We start from the raw sequence: 22,380 nt of genomic DNA on the forward strand, positions 1-22,380 counted from the left end.
GTGATAAAATACACACACAATATTTTAAAGATTTTTACCATCCACTTCAATAAAATTAATCAAATTTATTTTATATCTTATTGTAGTTTTAATAAATGAGAGAAATTTACATAAAATTCTTCGAATAATATAATGTTGTCCCAGAACTACCATATTTTCAGGGTAAACTCTAAGAAAAAATTCTGTCCATGTATATTTATGACAATTAATTTAAATATTTTATTAGCCATTTTATTTCGAAGTGTCCATATTAAATCGAGATCTTCTAAACTTTTAAATGTTAATAAAAAAGATAAACGCATCGTCGATGAAAAAATTATGAGTTACATCAGTGATGTGCAATCTGCGGATCGCATGCGGCCTATTAGTGAATTTTTTGCGGTCCATCAACTCTTAGTTAAAAATATAAAATCATATTTTTCATTTTATGCAGGTCAAATTACATTATGCGGCCTGAAAGATTTTTACCTTTTTTTAAAAATAGTCCTCTGAAAATAATCCTTAACTCTCCGTCTGCAATCATATTTTTACTCTCTTCAACAATCATATTTTTTATCTTATTTAGATTTATAATGTCCGAAATAATAATAAGTAGTAATGTGGAAACACATGAAATAATGATAAGAAAATCCTCAATGTGCGTACCGACGCACAATTAAATGATTATAAATCCATCTGCAATTATATTTTTACTCCTTCGACATTAGCAATTTAGACCCTAAATTTTTTCACTGTTTTTTTAAGGTTTTAAAATATATGTAGAAAAATTCGGGTTACTTTTACTTTTCAACACTCTTTTACATTACTAAATAGTTTTTTTAACTTAAATGTTAAAAATCTTTATTTAATAAAAATAAAATTTGAGTAAAAATGGGGAAGAAATTTAAAAGTAAAATTTCATTTGAGACAAAAAGACATAGATTGTAGACGGAGGTTAAGAAAAGTTGTGCATTACTGCGTTACATTATACGAGAGAGTATTATTTTCATCAAACCGTTTACGTATGCTTTCCAGAAAAAAAGAAATTTTCACGAGGAATTGATTCGTTTCGCCGACGAGTATTCATTTTACCTTGGATTCGACCTCTATGGCACACACAGTGAGCAGAGAGGACAACGTCTGGTCTGCACTTTCTCTATAGCCGGATAAACCCGGAACAATGTTACAACGGGTTGAATCGCGCACGATTGCGTAAGCGTACACGAAAACCTTTCCCGGTAACATTGACTTTTTCAAGTGTAATTGGTGCTCATGCTCCGATTACTAATCACCACCGTCGCGGTAAACGTGACATACATTCAATTTTACACACGGTGTGGTGATTCAAATCGCGCTTTCGAATCGCGCTTTCAATTCGTGTATTCAGAGTACATTATCAGCGAGTACATTATTAGAGAGAATACAAAAAATCTATACCCGCATATGTTCGATAGCTTAATTGTCTATTAAATATAGAGCAGAACAAAGCAACAAAAGAATAATTTACTATTTTAAAAATATCACTGCAAATGTATTAATATAGAATGCAAATGTGGAAAATATGTATTGTTACAATTATACATTTATTCATAAAAAGATTTTCAAGCCATACGAAAATACATTAGAAAATATTTAAAGAAATGAACAACAAGATAAAAAAGTGTTTGCGTGTTTCTATAAATATAATAATATAAATTTGTACTTATATTATTTAGATCATAAAATATATTTTGTTAAAGAAAAAAGAAAATATAAAATATATAAATATATAAAATATTACAAGCCTTGTTACGAAAAGGCTTGTTATATTTATGCTGTGCTTGAGAAATTAAAATAGATATTATTTCTTACAGTTTTTGAGGCAAGAAATCTGTGATGCTAGTTAAAATTACAACGCCAGAACATACAAAAAATTGAGTTTAAAATTGGAAAAGTATGTAGTGTTGTGAATATTCGTAAGATAAATCGCTCGGCTACATGAATCAATAATACATAGTATACATTATGTTTTGACATTAGAAATATAAAGTATCTCATAAAAATGTTATATTTAGTAGCGAAAATATCAGACGCAAAAATACACGAAAACTTTCCATTGCGTCTGTTTTCGTTATTAAATATAATATTTTCATAAGATAATCTATATTTTTAATGTCAAAATATGATGTAACATACCTGTCTTGCAAATTTCCACAACGCTACACATTTTCCTGATTTTAAGTGGGTAGATGGAGTAACGCCACAGCATTCCAGGTATGTATATAGTTTAATTTCTTTAAAACCTTAATTGTTCTAAAAAAGGAAAATAAATAGTACAACTTAGATGCTCAGAATTCTTATAAAGCTCATTATTTTTACATTTTTCTCATAAGAGTATAACTAATGTAAATTTAACTATACATATATACTAATAAAAAATAACCATAAAATTCAAATTTTTTGAAGATGTTATGAGCACTTCTTCTTACCAACTTACGTATCTTTAAACCACCTACCTATTTAAAGGTTAAACTCAATTGTTTATGTCTCGTTTGATATAATTTTAACTAACATCATCAAATTTGTTATCTCAAACACTATAAGAATTAAAATAGATATCATTTCTTATAATTTTCGAGACGAGAAATGCGCGCCGATGATGTTATTTAAAGTATTCCCGGGCACAATAAAAACAGGCCTTTTTGTAACATCCTTCTTTAAAATCTCATAATTTCTGAAACAAATCGCTTTAGGTAAAGATTTCTTTATATACAAGAACGCGTATGTGTATACGTGCGTTTGTACGTATTAAGATTTTATCTCAAAGTACATTATTTAACGAAGAAATTGACCTTGCCGTAATAAACACGTTATGCAGATTTCAATGGTCCAGAACGGAGCTTATTCCCGTTTCGGAGATATCGTACATTGTCAAGCACAGAGATTATATGTATAAAAATGAGTCAACTCATAAAAGTATAAGTTTATGTAGAGCAGAGTTTACAATATAGTTCTTTTTAGTATTAAATATAACTGATTTTCATAAACGTGATTCTCGTGCGTATTAAACTGAATCAAATATAAAAAAAAAACATTACCAGCATAAAATCCCTTATAGACTCAATTTTTCATTTATTGGTTAATTTAATTGCGATTAGACTTAATCTGATTATAATATAAAGATTATATTTTTCTATCTATGGGTAATCACTGATAGTTTTGTAGTGAATAACTTTTAAAGTTATCTCTACAAAATCAGTTCAGTGATTAGTTAGATATGTAGAAAAACACAATTTTTATATTATCCTCAAGTTAAATAAGATTAAACAAGTTAATCAGATAATGAAAAACTGGACGATAGAAATCCAACACCGGCCAATTTATTACTGAAAAACAATAACCAATTATTTATTTGGAATATTGAACAACTTTGCTTTTAATACTCTTAATGGAAGTTTTTAGTGCTTTTAATGCTTAAAATAAATAATTAATTCTCTTTTAGAATTACATTGACCAATGATACAGTGAATTCGATCACTCATACTAGATCAGTGCACATTAAAAACTGCTTTATGTAAATTATCTAAATACAGTGGCATAATACAATCAAATTTGCTAATCAAATAATTTATGTATACTCCATTAAATAGTGATGTATTAGCGATCAGATAATTTAAGAAGATCTGTTCTTTTTCGAATAGGTCTGAACTAGTACAATAAGTCAGAGTGAAACAAACTTTCTGTTTTACTCTAATTTATTACATCAGGTTATACCAGTTCAGAACTTGAGGTGGAAAAAGAACAGACCTTTAAGCTACGCATAGGGGCGGCAAATTTAAAGGGGCAGCATTTTTAAAAAGAATTTTTTTAAAAATTGCCAGTGTTTGCCAAACGCAAATAATTGAGAAAATTGCCCATCGAAATAATAATCAATAAAATATAGAGAGAATTCCATTAATTTAGATTAAGTTACATTTGAAGCTTGAGTAGAATGGCAACTATTTAATTGCGTAGGAGCGGCATAAATCCCAATCCGGCTGTATTAAACAATAAGAGCCAAATTGTTTTCATTGTTTGCACTCAGCATCTTCGTTTTCTCTCTTTTCAACGTAAATAAATCTATCTTGTTTTAAATGCAAAAATCTTTAAGGATTTTAAGCAACGCAAACAAACCTACAGTGACGGTGTCATTACTAGGCACTTACTCGTTTAAAATACTCATGCGTTTTTACATCTAACTTTAATTAACTTCACATACAGCAGCTTTCAGTATGCACTACTCCAGTGCAAGTAACCGAATTTGCTACTAGATTTTTGTAAAAGACAATTTCAAAACTCTGCTCGCACGCACGTTTGGTTTTCATAATATCGATCGACGCCAATTGACATCGCGATTGTGACAGACGATCGCACGAATCATCGAAAGATCATTGAACATAAAAGGCACTTACTTGATAAAACTAAGCTGTCCTGTGGTCGGTGTCGGTCGGTTGTTGGCGGTGGTGGACCAAGATCGTTGTGCGTGGCACGTCCGCACGTAAACTTAATTTTTGCTCTTTCCCCACTGGTAACAACTCCACACTGTGGCACTGTGTATTACCGTGTATGTGTATCTCGCGGGTACCCGGGGAGAGACCGGGAGACCGGGATACATTGATCTCTCGGAAGGAACGCGCGAACGGAAACGGAGACGACGCGACGCGACGGTATATAACGCGGCGACGGGAAGCGAAGTGAAGAAGAACCGAAAGGGAGGCGTAGGCCGCGTAAAACAGGAAGAGAGAAAAGGAGAGAAAGAAAGAGAGACAGAGAGAGAGAGTGAGACGGACGCGGAGAGTGGCCCTGCTCTGACACAGATCACTGACCAGCTTCACTTCGGAACTGACGCGATACTGACTCGCTCAACTCGCTGCCGCGCCGCGCGACACAACCGGCTCCGCGGCGCTCGGTCGTTTCCGTTTACGTTCGGCCCGGCTCGTTCCCCACTATCGCGAATACACACCTATACGAATGATACGCGGCGCGTGCGCGCGTGTTCGTTACTGCGAAGGTGTGCGGACGCACATATCACGTCGCGCGGGACCGTTGTGCGTGTACCATGCGTGTACACGTAGTGCATACGTCAAGGTGACGTGTGTGTACGAAGGTACGGATACGCCTACGCAATTTGGGCTGCGGACGATAATGAAGAACTTGCTCGTGCTTTACGCGAGCGCGCCGATACCGCGGAGATAGAACTATTTGCGTTAAAACTTCCCTTACAAGGCACCGGGAAACTTCGAGGTATATCGTTCATTTGTTACAATAAATGATACAACTGAGAAAATATTTCTGCAAACAAGTTGGAGTGTTTTAAACTATTTCGAATTTTGTAGTATTAATTTTAAAATAATATTTTGGTGTAATAACTGATTATAAAAGAATGCAGTATGTTCTTTTAAAGTACGTTTTTTTCATATTCCGTTCTTTTTTGCAATTAAAAAGCAGGTTTTGTAGTTATATTGTTATTATAGCAAAGTTCGTAGATCTATGCAAAATTGATTTTTTATTTTCGATTTAACAAATTTGAATGGGAATCTCAGTTTTGTATGTAATTTTTGAACAATACACATTTCGATATGATTAAGCGTTACGTCAAACTTACTTGTTTTAATATTTATGTTTATTATTCAAAATTCGTATTGTTAATTCAATAAATTTGATATTTTAATGAATAATTTGAAAATATAGTAGTTTCTATGAAACTGATAAGATACAAAGGAAATCTTATGCATAATTTATTTGGTCATAAATATATATCATATACACTTTATTTAAAAATTAAAACGAACAATTTGCAGATTTTGTTTTATATTTAAGTAAATTTTTTACATTTTATATATAGATAAAATAAATCAAAAATGCACATTTTTTATACTTACTACATTAAATTTTATTCTGCTTTAAATAATTCGCGTTTAATACAATTCACGTTGTTTTATGCAATGAAAAATTTGTACATACAACTACCAACGCGAGATTTATGAATTGATAATGATAAACTCGCGAGCACATTATATTGCGCGCATTATGGAATTATACAGCATTACAGGCTGTTCCGACGTTAAGTACGATATTCAAGGATATAATAGAATGCGCAGGAACATAGGGGTCTACACTAATGTCCGTAAAACCGCTACAATAAGGGTTGAATGCACATGATGGGTAAAAATATGATGTATACAAAGTAATCTACCTGGTATCTCCCTACAATTTCACATCTTTCGGTAATGATCTCATCAGATATCGCTTAATAATTTTAAAAATATTTAAAAATATTCTCAGATAACTTCGCAACAAGTATATAAGAAGAATGTTAAAGTATTTTCGAATATCAAATGATATTAATTCATTTTAATTTGAATGCTTCTATACTCTAATTAATTTTGATTTAAATACATATTAATCGGTAAAATAAAATCAATTATTAATTAATATAAAGTTAGGAGCATTATTTTAAATTAAAATACATATATAATGGAAGAAGACTTTCTGTCTTGCGTTTTCCTTTTCTTTTTTTCTTCTTTTAAATTCATATTTAATTATTTATAAACGTTATTTATAAAAACTATATGAATGTAACATACAAAGAGCATATCAGGAGACGCTACAGTGTTTCGGTTAAGCCAAGCATAGCGATATTATAATACGAGGTCGACAAGTGTTCCTTCATCCGGCGATTTTTAAATTCGCGATTATCGGATCTCAATAAAGGCTGAATCGATCAATTTTTCTATGTACACTCAATTGATAGCTTGCACTTGGATTGTTTAATAAGTGTGCAATTTAATTTTTTTTCTACGTGTCCTACGAGCGGAGATATTATGTCTCGACAAGGAACCGAGCCGAGAATTTTCTACAGCGACATATAATGATCCTCGCGGTTGTAAGATAATTATGGAAATTAATTTTTATCATTTTACGAGTGTAGATCTCGATTTTCTTCCATGATATGACTTGGCCTCGACAACGATGATCCCACTCGACGCTTACTAATTTTCCTCACAATTTTCGTGCCTGCATGTAAATATCCAATAATGCTTCAAAACGATACAATGCAACATACAATGTCGATTGTATAGTCCTCCTAAAGGCGAAATGCTTGTGATTTTTTACACCCACATTCAAACAGAAATTGAACTTTCGCAACATTAAGGAAGCACACATTCTAAGTTCATTCGGATTCATAACTTTCGTGTGTATCTTTTTTATTATCTAAACTTTATGATTGGTACACAAAAGGATGGTTTTGTCGAAATTTAAAAACTTAGTTACACAGATTTGATTGAAATATCTAAAAATTTAGCTAAATACAAATCTGACAACGATTTTGTTAATCTATCAAAATATTTATGTAGAAAATTCAAACATGATGAGCACAATGCTATAAAATATTTTTATATTCTAACAATCAACTTAAGCATCCTACATGATTACTTTGATAGTCCAACAAAATTTATTTTCAGATCTGTATCTAGTTGAATTTTTAGATACTTTAATAAAAAAAAATCGTTCTTTCCGTAAAGATTCAGATCTGAAAATCATTTCGTTGAGCCATCAAAATAATTATACAGTACGCAAACTGGTTGCTAAAATATCGAAACTTTGTGTAGAATTACTCATCATGCTTGAGATTTTTTTGTACGCAATTATTTTGACGGCTGAACAAAGCTATTTCCAAGTCTTTTAAATACTTCAGCAAAATCGTTCTTTCCGTGTAAAATTTTCTTCGAGTGCAAAGACTCTTCTACAATACTACGATTAACGCGCTGTTATTTATAATAGGCCTGGTTAGGTTTGAAGAAGCCATTCTAGCGGTTCTTTGACGTGCATTTTAAACGGGATGAGTTATCAGTCAAATACTAACGTCGGTACACAAGGCTTTTAACACTTGACTACTCCTTAAATTAGTCTCGGCGGAGTTATTGAGAGATGTGAAAGGACCGTGGAGAGTCGCGAAAGCGTGAGGTGACGGAAGCCGGGAGAGACGTTTGTATAGATGACGTCTTTCGTGCGACAGCAGCTTTACGAGGAGAAAAGGGGAAGGAAGAGCAAGCGGGAAGAATGAAAGGACGTTGTGTGAGAAATTGGACAAGGACACGGGTGGGCCATCGAGAATCGATTCCAAGCCCGCGTGCGTTACCCAGCTCGCGAGTCACGCATGGCTCGTATTTAACGGCATTATACTTGCGCCCGCGAGGTCACGATTCATGCATAATTTATCTGAAAGCACGGTGAAAAATAGTTTTGACCTCAAGGGCCAGCCCGGGAAAGGCGTTTATCCGCCACGCACTCGGCTGCTGTTACTGCCGCTGCCGTCTGCATAGAAAGTGGCTAGCTGGCCCTTGCAGTGTTACGTGCGAGGGTGCGCTGGCTAGAACTTGCAGTCCGAGTTGCAATCCGATTGGCTAAGGCCGCTGTTAGAACCGTTCCTGGTGTTAATGGCATTGCCCGTGTGATCTCTCGATGCTATGCTTCGCTACGAGCGACGGAGACGCGTATATACTCACTTGATACGAACCTACCCACGATTTACAAACGTATGATTCAAAGTCAAATGCTTTGTAGAGGATGCGCTGGCCTGTTAAAGTCTAGACACATTAATCAAAAGCTCAATGATAAAAGGAAGACAGAAATTTAATTATGATGAATAGCCAAAGTTTTATTATCTGTGAAAGATAAGACACTTTCTCTATTAAATTTATAAAGAAAACAAAAACGTTTCATTAATCAAGTCAATTGCTTTTGTACTCTGCTTCGCTTGATATAAGTATTACGACAATTTTCACAATTTCATTATTTGTATACCGTACCAAATGTCTTTAAGGTGTAACGTTATAGTTTTAAATGGTTCCGCGTAATCCGGCAGTATCGTCGATAGAATCTTCTCAAGCCGTGTTATCACCTGCCATAGGAACTTGGCACCGCTCGCTTCAATGGCTTCTTAACGCTACACAACGCTACGGAGAAACCTGTTTGTCATGTATCTCGCTCTTCGGGATATATTAACAGCGTTCTGTCGCTCACATGCAATGGTCTAGTACTCAAAGGAAACCATGTTTCTTGCTCTCTTTCGCTTGCGTTGCGTCGACAATGAAACTTCCTGTCCCACCGTATAAAATATACAATCTGCCTTGGAATCATCGTGAAAAATCTGAACAATGTGCGCAACAAGCGTGTCATCGTGTATCATCTACTTCTTTAATTAGCGATATTTAAAAGCATAACAAAATGGTTTTTTTCAAATATTCATTTATGCCACGAGGTTTTTCTTGTATTACGTATCTTATCTTTTTAAATCGTTAATTAAAATAAAATCGAGCTATTCCAGAGTTGTTTATCTAATCCTTAGTATACACGATAATTTTTTAATTCTTTTCTGCACACGATAGATCGTTCGTGTCTGGGTTAATTTTCCTCACCTTTACAAGTATACAAAAATTACTGATTCTTACATCCTTTATATCTTAATATCTTTAGAAAATATTTGTGAGCTTGTATATTAAAAAAAAAAGATTTCAAAAAGAAAGGAAAAAAGAAAACTGTATTATTTAGCCAGGTACTTTTAATATTTCAAAGAAAAGAAATACGCAGAACACGAACGATCTAATTGTATGTACTAATTGTAAGACTAATTGAAAAAATAAAATGTAAAAGCGTGGAAGTCCTAAAATAACAGAATGAAAAGTGCTCTAAATTAATAATTTTAAAAATTGGAAAAATTAAGGGCAGTAGGAGTTAGGCGCAGAAGACGTCGCGTAAATAATACACTTATAAAGCGTAAAACTTCTTTTATTCTATAAACGCGCTTACATGTTCGGCTCACTTTTGAGCCTTCCTCAGAGCAAACACAAACTAATATATATAAACTAAAAGTTATCCTGTCACGGCGAGCTCCCCTACATCGAGAATTTAAATGCCAGAATTAAACAAAAAAAGAAAGAAAAGGAAAATGAAAAAGAAGGGAAATATTGAAAATTAGAGAATATGGAAACTAATTTATCAAAAAACTTTAAGAATATAATAGAGTATAATATGGCTCAATAATTTCAAAAACACATTATTATATCAGGGCTACGTGAGCCAAAAAACAACAATTTATAAATACATATATTTATTCAATTATACGTTTCGACCTATCTCATCCTCAATGCTCACATGAAAATTATTAAATGTCTACCATAATCAGCTACACAGTTGCGACAGAATTTTACGTTTTAAGTCTTACAAATTGTAACACGCATCAATTATTGGTTAAATATTTGTAATATAGTTTTGCGTTTCATATTTGCTAATTGTAAATTGAATTGTTTCTATAATTCTGTTATATTGTAATGAGAGATTATTCATAAAGTTTGACTTTAATTATGGTAGACATTTAATAATTTTCATGTGAGCACTGAGGATGACCTGAGATAGGTCGAAACGTATGATTGAATAAATATATGTATTTATAAATTGTTGTTTTTTGGCTCGTAGTTCTGATATAATAATTTGTGTTTAAGAATATAATTAATTATCCCGAAAATAAGGACGCTCACTATGATTACAAAGCACCATATCGCAAACATCACCATGAATAATTCAAATATAAGTTCAAATATAAATTTCTAGTATCAAATATAAGTGTATTATTGCTTTATAAGTGCATTATTTGCGTGACGTCTTCTGCGCCTGACTCCTAGCGCCTTTATTTTTTCCAATTTCTTTTGATTTATAAAGAGTCTTTGTTCTTTTTTTTCCTTTAGTTTCCCCTTGATTGGTTTTCCGAGAGTCTTTGTTACCTTGATTTGTTATACGGATTTAATAATTCTAGATTAAAATTGTTACCTTTTCTTTGAGTCTCACGTTTCAAGCACGCGGGAGAGAGTCATAGCTCTCGCCAATAATATATTAATGTAGATACGCGTGTAAGCCGGTGCGTAATGCTTAGCTTAGTAGCGTCCTAGCAGGCATCGACACTGCCATATACTCGTTACCGCTGACACTCTCGCTGCTCGTCCATAACGGCAGCCGGTATATCCAGTCCCGCATAATTTTAACCGCAAGATATACGGAGTTTACCCCGAGGTCAAAGTACCAAGCCGTAGACGAATACCTAGATATTATTCCGTCGATTCGCCGACGGTTTTCGGAAAAAGGAGAAGAAGAAGTGTGCGAACGGATGATAAATGATCAGCTCGTCGCTTTGCATGCATGAGTCTCCGAAGGACTTAATTTCGTATTTCTAACGATTCGTCACGGCATTCCTGTCAATGCGATTCGCGAACCGCGATGACACACAACGACCATGCTCTGCAGAGTATCGATCATGTAGCTTTTTCTCCAGAGTGGAAACATGAAAAGGGAAAATTTTTATGTATGTTTGTATGCACGTATACACATCCCAGCAAACACAAGATTACATGTAAGGTACCTGTTAGTTGTAATTTTCCACTCAACAATATAACTGTAATATAAAATACGCGTGTTATATTACAATTATATTGTCGAGTGGGAAATTACAACTAACAAGTACGTCACAAAAAAGTTACATGATCCCCTGGCCGATGTAAATCTCAGATCAAAAGACACGGTTATGTCGCTACACTTAAATTTATAACATCAAATTATATCCCCAATTTAAGTTATTTTTAATTTAACATTCCTCAAATCGCCACTGTTCCTACAAAATATGTCATTAATTTAACTAAAAAAATGGCGTTAATTTAATTTAAGTAATGTATTATATTTGATGATATTTACTTTAAAACTAACCCAGTAAACACAGTAATTAACAGTAATTAACAGTAATTAACAGTAATATAACGTCAATGTTATAATTTTCCACTCAACAATATAAATGAAAAACAAATAAGGACTAATGAGAGTTTTTTACATGGTTAGTGCAAAAATAAAAATCGTTTATTGTCGAAATATAGTATAAAATTAGTTACGCATAAACGTTTTGGCCTGCTTCCAAGTCATCATCAGTATGTCTGTATAATATAAATTCTCACTTCTTCGTGGCAAAACGGCAGAATATGTGGCAACTCAATCTTCTTATTCAATTGCAGTAGTTGACAATTCCAGTGGCAACGAGTAACGATAAAAATCTGTGTAGAGATATCGAAAACGTTACCAATTATTTGTTATAATAAAGAAAAATTAATGCACTCATCCATATAGCCAGGAAAGACATAAACATCAAAAATCACTTAAAGTCGAGAGACAAAAGATCCACAAATTATTCATGTTTAGCGAAACGAATATCGTGACGGTCAACGTTCAAAGATAATACACAGTGTACAAACTAATAAGTGAAAACGGACGATATTTTGCAAGGATTGCGATGCGTCCTATGTCGAGCAGACAAGGACTCTAAAAACGAGAATCTCGGAACATTGTAATGATATCCGAAGGAACACGAGTAATCATTCTGTTATTACTGAACACAGATTGGATCTAAACCATGATTTTGATTGGGAAGGTACAGAAATTGTTGATTAGGAGCGGTTTTTTTTAAACGACGTATCTCGGAAATGCTACATATTTAGTTGCAAAAAACAGCCTTAATTTGCAATCTGATACCGAATTTTTACATCACTCATACATCTCGATTCTCAATACTTTACACTAATTTAAACTGCGCGCCATCTTTGTTTTTATCATTTAAGTAACAGTCTGACATATGTTGGTAATACCATCCGTTTTTACTTATTAGTTTGTACACTGTGTATTATCTTTGACTCATTTGAACGTTGACCGTCACAATATTCGTTTCGCTAAACATGAATGTGGATTTTTTGTCTCTCGACTTTGAGTGATTTTTGATGTTCATGTCTTTCATGGGCTATATGAGTGAGTGCATTAATTTTTGTTTATTATAAAAAATAATTGGTAACGTTTTCGATATCTACACAGATTTTTATCTGTTACTCGTTGCCACTGGAATTCTCAACTACTGCAATTGAATAAGAAGATTGAGTTGCCATTCTGCTATCTTGCCATGAAGAAGTGAGAATTTATATTATACGTTCAGACATACTGATGATGGCTCGGAAGCAGGCCGAAACGTTTATGCGTAACTAATTTATACTATATTTCGACAATAAACGAATAAATTTTTATTTTCGCACTAACGACCGCGCAAAAAACTCTCATTAGCCCCCCCCCCCCCACCTTATTTAGTTTTTTGTTTTTTTACATTCTCGAGAGTATGGTTACTTGTTTTATTTAATATAAATAAAATATAACACATGTGTAACTTATATTGTTAAGTGGGAAATTATAACATTGATGTTATATTACTGTTAATTGGTGTTTACTGGGAAGTAATTTAATTACAAAAATGGATTGATTTACACATATAAATTAAAAATAACATTTTGTGCAGTTCTCATCAAAAGTTCCCGTAAATAAATAGTTTTACATTGTTAAATATCAATATAATCCAATCTTTTAAATTAAATAACTCAAGATATATGAAGTATTAGTATCAAGTATTAGTATCAAGATATCAGTAAAAATACTTATTTACACAAACTTTTGATGCACTGCTCAAAGTCCGTCATGCAGGCAATATCAGTTCGTCAAGTATTTCTGCACTGTTTATTAATTTACGAATGCATGCGTGTAATTAATATTATGACCAGAATTTCAATAACCTCCATTGGAATTAACCATAATTTAGCAGGATTTCGAAAAAAAAAAAAATGGAGTTTGTTAATGATATCGAGCCTTGGCTAGCGTTATTTGAGAAAAATTTTATCAATTTATCGTCGTCTCATGAATCCTATTCCTTCTCCTCCTCCCATCAAAGTAGGTATCATGCTGTTACTATTCCTGGCGCGCCTATTACCACTAATTACAGGCTTCGACAGAAATCACGCTTTGGAAGCGCGAGCGTATCCCGACACTCCCGTTCTCTCTGCGTTTAATATTCCCTGCAAGCGCATAATACAGTCGAGTCATCGATTCACGGAAGGACATACTCTCCGTCGAGCTATCGAGTGGACAACGAAAATTAAATTTCCTGCGTGATGTGGATGCCGGAGGTCGGGAAGAAGAAGCAGCATCTTACGGAAAGAGAGCATCTCGAACAAGACGAAGCGATGTAGCCCGCGTCACGTTTTCACGTAGCTCGACGGCCCCTCGTAATTCTACGGAAGACGTACCGCCTCCTCCGTGACGTAAGACCGGTTACACAGGCGGACACGAAAAAGATGAGCGATCGTGTAACGGAGCGTACGATGAGTCTGCGCGGACGCACATTTTTCCCCACAACGTGGCTGTTCTCTGGTAGCTTCGGAAACGAAATGGGAGCACGTACGTGTCGATAATAATTATTTCTTGTTACTTGATCACGACCGGAGGTAGTTACGTCGACGTTGCAGAAGCGTATCTTCCTTAGAATCTATTCGTTATAATTATACGTATTTATATTGTATTATCTATTACACAGATCTTGGTTAAAGTCAATACAAAGCAATACAGATTTTTGGCTAAATCATCTTATGATCAGATTTAAATTTCAAATTAATTGATTTAAAACAGTCAAATTTACTTGACACAGAAAAAATAGGTTGGGTGATTCAGCAAAGATGTATAGTTGCTGGGCGGGTTCAACATCTATAACAAGATTCGATAGTTCAATAAAGAAATTATGTCTGTAAGCAAATATTTGTAGTATGCTGATTCAGCTAATTTGTTGCTACGATGAAGATGGTTAATGTGACAGGTTCTTTATTATAGTAACAAAAATATGCGCTATTGTAGCTGTGTGTTTTGTTAAAAATTTTGATCTGTGTGTGTGTGTGTGTGTGTGTGTATTGGATTAATTAATTTTTGTAGAAAGTTATCTCTGAGTTGTACTAACAACTTGGCTATGCTATTACAATAAATATGTTTGTCCATAATTATTAATTTTATTCACTCGTAAAACTTTGCTAATTTAACGTGGAAAACTGGCTATCCATATATTACGGCTGTAAATTTGCTGAATCAGTAAAGTTTTTAATTGTTTTAACAAATCTTTTTTTCTGAAAGGAATGAAATGAAGACCAAGACGAGCAATAAAAAGATGTTGTTTTAATATCTTTTTATTACTCGTATTAATTATTATTTTATTTCTTTAGTTGTTTTGCAAGAAACAAGTTTCTTATTTGTATTTATTGTCTTTACAATTCGATATCAAGGAAAGAATGATTTTGCTGAAATATCTAAAAATTTAAACATAGATCTGGAAATACTTTTATTGGACTATCAAAATAATTATGTAAAAAACAAGCATAACAAGCACAAATTTATTATATTTATTGTTTACTACAATAAGCACAGTTGCATAAAATTTAATATTCTAGAAATCAACTTATATTAGCGTCTTACATCATTATTTTGACAATTCAACAAAATTATTTTCAATTCTGTACCTAGTAAAATTTTTTAATACTTCAGTAAAATTGTTCTTTCTTAGTGTCAGTAACTATGTTTAAAATGAAACAAGTACAAAATTAGTATTGCGTTCGAGATGCAATCGATCATCACTAGCTTCGGTACGAGTGTGTTCACTTCATTTCTATGATTGCGTATCGACGGTTCGACACATTTAAAAAATGAGAATTGGAAGAAAGCGTGTTACGCAGCATGACTATGAAGCTAATGATTCCTACGGTTATATGAGTCACTAATTATCAGGGAGATTGATGGACTGCGCCGACTATCAAGGCGGTGGCGGCGAATGGCACAGACGAATCCATAGTGCTTTCTGTGCTGACGTAGATATTAGAATCGAATGAAATATCGATCATTGAAGGTAGAGGCGTTTATTTCAGTTCAGGTTTTCAATTTTATATCGGAATATCCTTTAATAATAGTATGCACGCGGCATCTTTCGCGTGACTGTTTGTTGCGCAAACGATGAAATAAAGTCGGCTGTGTGTGTATACAAATTTATTTAATTAAATACATGTTTAAGTGCCTCATAAAAACTCACTTTCGACGACGTCCAGCTAGTTGGATCTTTCTCGTGACTTATATAGCTTCGTGCAACACGTAAACATGGCCTTGTCTTTTATTGCGTTGTGCTCGCGAAAGGAAAAGGGTTCAGACTTTAATTGAACAGAAATCTCAAGTAGCGTCTGCAAAACATTAAAAAAACGCTTATATGCGCTTTTTTTTAGCGCTTGGTAGGCGCTGTGTGCTATTTGAGATTATTCTTGCGGCTACACAAAATGCAAGACTTCTACCTATATCTCACGATCTTGCGCGCGATGAAAAATACGACCGCTAACTAAAATAAACACAATCTCGCGCACGAGAGATAAGTAACATCGGCGCGGTGCTCAATGAGCAATGAAAGTTCAATCACAGTTAATTACAGATGGTCTCGAGAGCGAAACGTTCCTTCCTGCGTTCGTAGACCGTCTGTTGGGAAGTGACGGCAATGACGGATTCGCGTTACGACCTCGTGGATCTCTAATTACTGTACACGATATTAGCTATCGCAGACATGAATCATTGCTATCAATGAAATAGAACGGGCGCGCCTTTGAACGAGCTGCTGAAAAATTGAAAGAATGTTAATAACTTCTTGCTATTACTTAACCACGTGCGCGGCTTATAAAGGTGAAGAACTAGTTCTTAATCGAAAGTGTTTGTCTTAAACATACGCGCGGAATCGTCAACGTCAAAGTTTGAACGTTAGATTAATTAGCAATGATAGGGTAAGACTTCATGTAACCTGAATGCTACTTTCACATATCAAAGGAAATTAGGCGATTTAATTACTCATGAATATCCAATTAAATAAAAAATTATAGTTTGTGCAAAAAGTATCTAATGACAAAAACGTAATTAATTTATAAAACGTTTTTCTTAACATATCCAAAATTTGAAAAGACTTATCTACAAAATTGAATTATTGATTTATATTCATAAATTTAAAACGGAATTATTTTTTATTATACTAATTGGACGTATCTTAATTTTGTAGTAATTTAATTATTATTAGTTCAACGCTACACTATGGGAACAACACACTGGCATACTAAACCAATTCTATTATTTATAACTTTTATGAAAATGAACATATTGTAAATACTTTTTTAATTAAAACATCAGATATTGAAGAATATAACAATACTGGGCAAATGTATAAATCTTTATTAATAAAAGAAACGTTATAAGTAATGAAAAAAGTATTGGAAATGACTTAGAAAAAGAAATCCGGGTATGCCACACAGAAATTTAAAAATATTTTATTTCTTCCAATGCTTTTTAGCAAGATATGATGACAACATTTCATTCGATGTTATTCTTTAGGATTTGAACGGATAGACTTACAAATATAGAGACTTACGTATAAAAGAGCCTCGAAAAACCTACTATTGTTCCAATTTTACAGCGTGTTTTGCTATAAATAGCGACGATGCAAAAATACGAGAGAGAGAAAAAAATCAACTTGATCCATTTGCAGAAATATCAACATTTTGCGGGTATGTGGCGTCATCTGAACGGAGCATATTAATACTTGAACAGAAAGACTTAACAAAGATTCTCAGTTGGTAAAGTTTTTTGTTCAACAAAACAATTACGAATAAATAATAAATAAGGAATAATAATTAAATTTCACTTAGTTAATATTTAAATAACCTATATCGAGTAATAATAGTGTACAATATTTTCTGCATAATTATTAAATTATTAATCATAAAAATGACGACACATGTGTGATGAAAATTTGCATTATTGAATTAGAAACGAAATATTTTCGCTCTAAAAATAGATATACGGCTGTATTCAAAAGCAGTTTTCCATTTTCGTTGTAAAATGCTTGATTTGTCTCCTTAATTAGTTGTTTACTGGGTCTTAATTATAGATTAAGATGGTACAATTTCGAACATGGTATAATTCTGAAATAAGATTTGAATTAAATTTTCGAAGTTTAAGATAGATGTTTTCCTATTTGACATCCTTCAGTATTTTTCACACAATAAGAGAGTTACCAAACTTAAATCTGGAAAATTGGATTCAAATTATATTTCGTTCAGAATTATACCATATTCGAAATTGTTACCACCCTACCCGTAAATCCTATAAATCAATTATATTAAAGAACTATAACAGTTACAAAGCTGCTTCTGCTGAATGCAGTTATTGATGCGTTTCGTTTTGCGTAGCACGTCTCTTAATTGACACAAAATTCGTGCATTGCTTTTCACACTGCTCAGAAGCATATAAAAGAGTACAATACCAAATAATAAATGCAGAAATATTGGATTTTAGGTTTTTCATCGAATTCCATGTTAACCGCGTGAAAACCAAACCGAGAGGGAATAGTCGTGACAACCGCAAATATAAAAACATTACATTACAGCAATTTTCTTTTATGCGTAGTGACGTCAATGCACGCTTCATATGGATAACGCGAGCAAAAACTTGCGTGCGGCATAGACTGCAATATTTTCGCACTTGTCACGTCGAGAGATCATAAAAGCTGAAATTGTCTGCGCTCCTGCGTGAATAACCGCAAGACAGGGCAACCGCAATATATTGCTCCTCAGTCAGCCAAGTTATTTCGTTATGACAGCTTCTAACACTTCCTGCGGACGCGATTTAAACGCGATTGTTCACATTGGTGGATTTGCCAGGCGGGTGTAACAAATGCAGATAGGGTTTTATTTTCTGCAGCAACTCTATGAAAACGCAATCCAGCAAACAACAGCTTGTAAATGAATTTGAATTTCAAAAATCTCGATATAGTACATTTTGGAAGAAATAATTAATGAATTTTTACAACAGCCTAATTTTTTTGAATGAATATGAAGCTTAGGATTCATCGATAGAAATATTCCACTTTAGCATCAATCGCCATTACCCAGTAAATATTAACTAACAAAATGATCATATAATCAATATTGTAATTTTATACTCAATGTATAACTTGGTATTACCTATTACGCACAACATGTGTCATAAATACATTGCTGAATGTATATAATGTTAATTACCGTGAATTGATGTTTATTAGATACTGATTAACGAATTATATAATGATTGCATGCGATGATTTAATGCGTTATGATATATAATATTACACGAAAAACACTTGTGAATAAATTTTGAATGTCCATGACATTTGTTTTTAACAGCAATAATTGTTGTTGAATCTAAACGAAATACTTGTGTGTTACATACAATGTATCTTGATATAAGCAAACTAAACGACAATGAATGGCATAAATTCTATTATTTCTCTTTAACTACATTAAATTTAATTCAATTATTACTCTATAATTACAATTAATGGTAATTAATGAAGAAATTCGTTAAATGAACGGTATTTTGAATTCAAAACGTGTACAAGAGCAAATTCAACATAATTTTGTGATAAATATACGCATCTTGTCACGTACATTACTTCGAGAAATTGAACTCAATCACCTTTGTAACAGATCAAAACAAATCTAAGTATCAGTATATATTATCACAGACCAGTTGCTATTATAATATCTAACAGAATACAAGCACAGGATAATGATCACTAAATTTTTGATAGTGCTCGGACAATTTAATCAGTATGTACATATTTCCATGTAATAAAAAATATCTAATAACAAAGTTTTTAATATTACATGTAATTAAGTAATCATAGTTCAAAAATGTTTGTCACAATATCACATGCAATATATTCCTCTTTATATGTATATTTCTCTAGAAAGTTTGTGTCAACAAAAAGTAGATATTTGTGAGAAAGTTACAACAATATGACTTATAATTGGACATTTTAGTGTGTTTTAATTACTTCGATAATTTTATTGATATACTATTATTTTTCTCAATTTTATATCATTATTAAATATATTTCTCAACTTTACGAAGCATTACGCAAAATGCGTGTATAAAATTACAAAATGATAGAATTTACGATTAATTTTTTAGAAGATATACATATATATATTAAGTCAATTACGTTATAATCATATTATTGTAAAATAGAAACAAGAAAACTGTTGAGATATAATTACTAAATTGCTTAAATGTTCGCGTAATAAACAATCTAATGGAAGATGCATGTTTTAGACGCTTGAAGATGGGAAATAGAAACTGTATGGAAAGAGAAAAACAACGTTCAAACATTGAAGTGACTGCGACATTGTTTCCGTGTCCATTTTGTAAACGGGGAAGGTCATGCTATATTAAAATGTAAGTTATTCGTGGAAGTTCCAAAAGTCGCAAAAAGCTACTTGAATTCGTACTGAAGTCGAAAGAAATTGATTGAATTCAATTTGCAAATTGTTTGTTTTAAATATTTTTAGCGATCGTGAAAAGAACATCGGGAAAATTAAGTGCAACAAGTGTAAACATCACACTTATACCAGCATGACTCATTTGAAGACACCGGTACAAGTTTTTATGAGATGCGAAGAAAAAGTACAAGTTACTGCTAACTAGTAGAGAGAAAGGAAGAATGAAAAAGGAAGAATAAAAGGGGAAAGTTTCATGCATTTTACAATCTGCGTTCGATATAATGATAGTTCAACATTTTTTATTGTATACGTATTTTTATATGTAAATTATTTACGATACTTTTCTCGACATCTCGATACTGCACTTATTTTTATCTACTGATAACTTAAAACCGTAACTTGAATATAATTGTATTTCAGTGTAAGCATCTCACTCTACGTAATCATAATCAAAATTAGGATATTGACATGTAACAATGATGGTCACGGTAATATCTTTTTCAAATAAAAAGTAGATTAAAGCGAGGTAATTTGAATTTTTTAATTGTATTAAAGATTGAGGTCACATAGTGTATTGAATCATACAAAATATACACTATTGCACTAATAATATATATTTTGATTGAATACACTATGAGACTTCAATCTTTTTTACAATTAAAAAATTTCTGTTAACTCATCAAAATTACCCCGTTTTACTCTGTGTATAAATATATACGTATAATTATACAGAAAAAATAGTATAACAAATATAATACATAATTAAAAGAGTAATTTTGATATTATTTATTATGAAAAAATAGAAAATATATCCTATATAAAAATAATTAATTATATATAAAATTATATATATATAAATAATCAATTATATATATACATTTATATACATATATTATTATATATGGGATATTAATTGCAATTTTTTGTAAAAAATGAATTCAAATGTCATTTTTCATATTAATTAATATTCAATCTTTTTATTAATTGTTATTTACTAATAATTATTTTTATCATTTCTTAAATATGGACAGAGAGAAGGAAAAATCTAAGAATATTTTACATGTATAATTGTATAATATTATACTTATATACAAATATTTTTATATAAAATATTTCTTACCGAGACGTGTTTGTTACCAATTAAAAGTTTATTATAAGATAAAAAAGTTTATTATAAGATATATGTGACGAAAACGCTTTTTACTTTGAAAATGTAAATACAAATTTGTATGTAACACATACTTTTAATATAAAGGTATAAATTGTGATCTTTATGTCAAGATTACAATATGCATGTTTAGTTTTCTGTATGGAATCATCAAATTGGTCACGTACCTAATAAAAATAGGACCATTGACTCCCCACGTTCTTCATTGAGTTACACATTGCCTTCAAAAGCCTCGAACTAGTATATACATATATATATATATATATATATATACTAGACATAAAAAATAATTTTTTATATCTCTTATAAACCAAAATTTAATAAAGTAATAAAATTTTCTATATTTAAAAACAATAATAATGATAGAAACAGAGCTAAAAGAAATAGGCATTACATAGAGAAAAATATTAGTATCAAAATGTTAGTATCAATTACAATTGACTTTTGTTTCTCGGTCTCTTAATAATATTTGTTCATTTTTTAATATTAAGAGATATTTTGAATATTATGCACCTCTATAAGCGCTTATTCTCTCTAATCCTATTTTTATCATGATTATCTTTTATAAACCACTGATTTCGTGATAACTTTACTCTAATACTTTTATATGCAGAATTAATTAGAAAAGTATATAATTAGAACAGTACATCATATTATACAAAAAATAATATAATTTCATTTTAAAAAAATGATGTACGTATATACTGTGTACTTACTTTTAAAAAAAATGTAAGTCTTTTTTATACACGTTTTGCAATTGCATAATTAACATTAAAACATATATTTGTATTAGTTGTATTTATATTTATATATATTTGTTAACTATCTTTGTATTATTAGGCAATTAATTGTTTCTGACGGCCTTTCCTTTTAGCAACAAATAGGTATTCACACTTATATTCCACAATACATGATTTCTGATAGATTGAAATTCTTATTCTCTGTTCTCTGTTCCCTGTTCCTTTTATTGTGTGGAGCCTCTTATAA

At 32.0% G+C, this 22,380-nt stretch overlaps 2 protein-coding genes across 2 annotated transcripts in view; one reads left to right on the top strand and one right to left on the bottom strand.

Moving 5' to 3' along the window:
* LOC108768380 (uncharacterized) overlaps positions 1-8,445 on the bottom strand; it is a 132,260-nt gene extending 123,815 nt beyond the window's left edge. Inside the window, exons 1-2 of the mRNA XM_018518781.1 lie at positions 8,355-8,445; positions 4,410-4,547 (exon numbers count right to left, since the gene is read on the bottom strand). Coding sequence (XP_018374283.1) covers positions 4,410-4,547; positions 8,355-8,445 — 229 coding nt within the window. The remainder of the gene's footprint in view (positions 1-4,409; positions 4,548-8,354) is intronic.
* An 11,593-nt stretch (positions 8,446-20,038) lies between these two features.
* On the top strand, positions 20,039-20,457 carry LOC108768396 (transcription elongation factor 1 homolog). Its single transcript, XM_018518798.1, has 2 exons — positions 20,039-20,181; positions 20,295-20,457. The coding sequence occupies exons 1-2, from the start codon at positions 20,039-20,041 to the stop codon at positions 20,428-20,430; spliced, it is 279 nt and encodes a 92-aa protein (XP_018374300.1). The 3' UTR covers positions 20,431-20,457.
* The last annotated feature ends 1,923 nt before the right edge of the window (positions 20,458-22,380 follow it).

This window comes from Trachymyrmex cornetzi, unplaced genomic scaffold, assembly GCF_001594075.2.
Source record: "Trachymyrmex cornetzi isolate Tcor2-1 unplaced genomic scaffold, Tcor1.1 scaffold793, whole genome shotgun sequence".
NCBI classification, from domain to species: domain Eukaryota; kingdom Metazoa; phylum Arthropoda; class Insecta; order Hymenoptera; family Formicidae; genus Trachymyrmex; species Trachymyrmex cornetzi.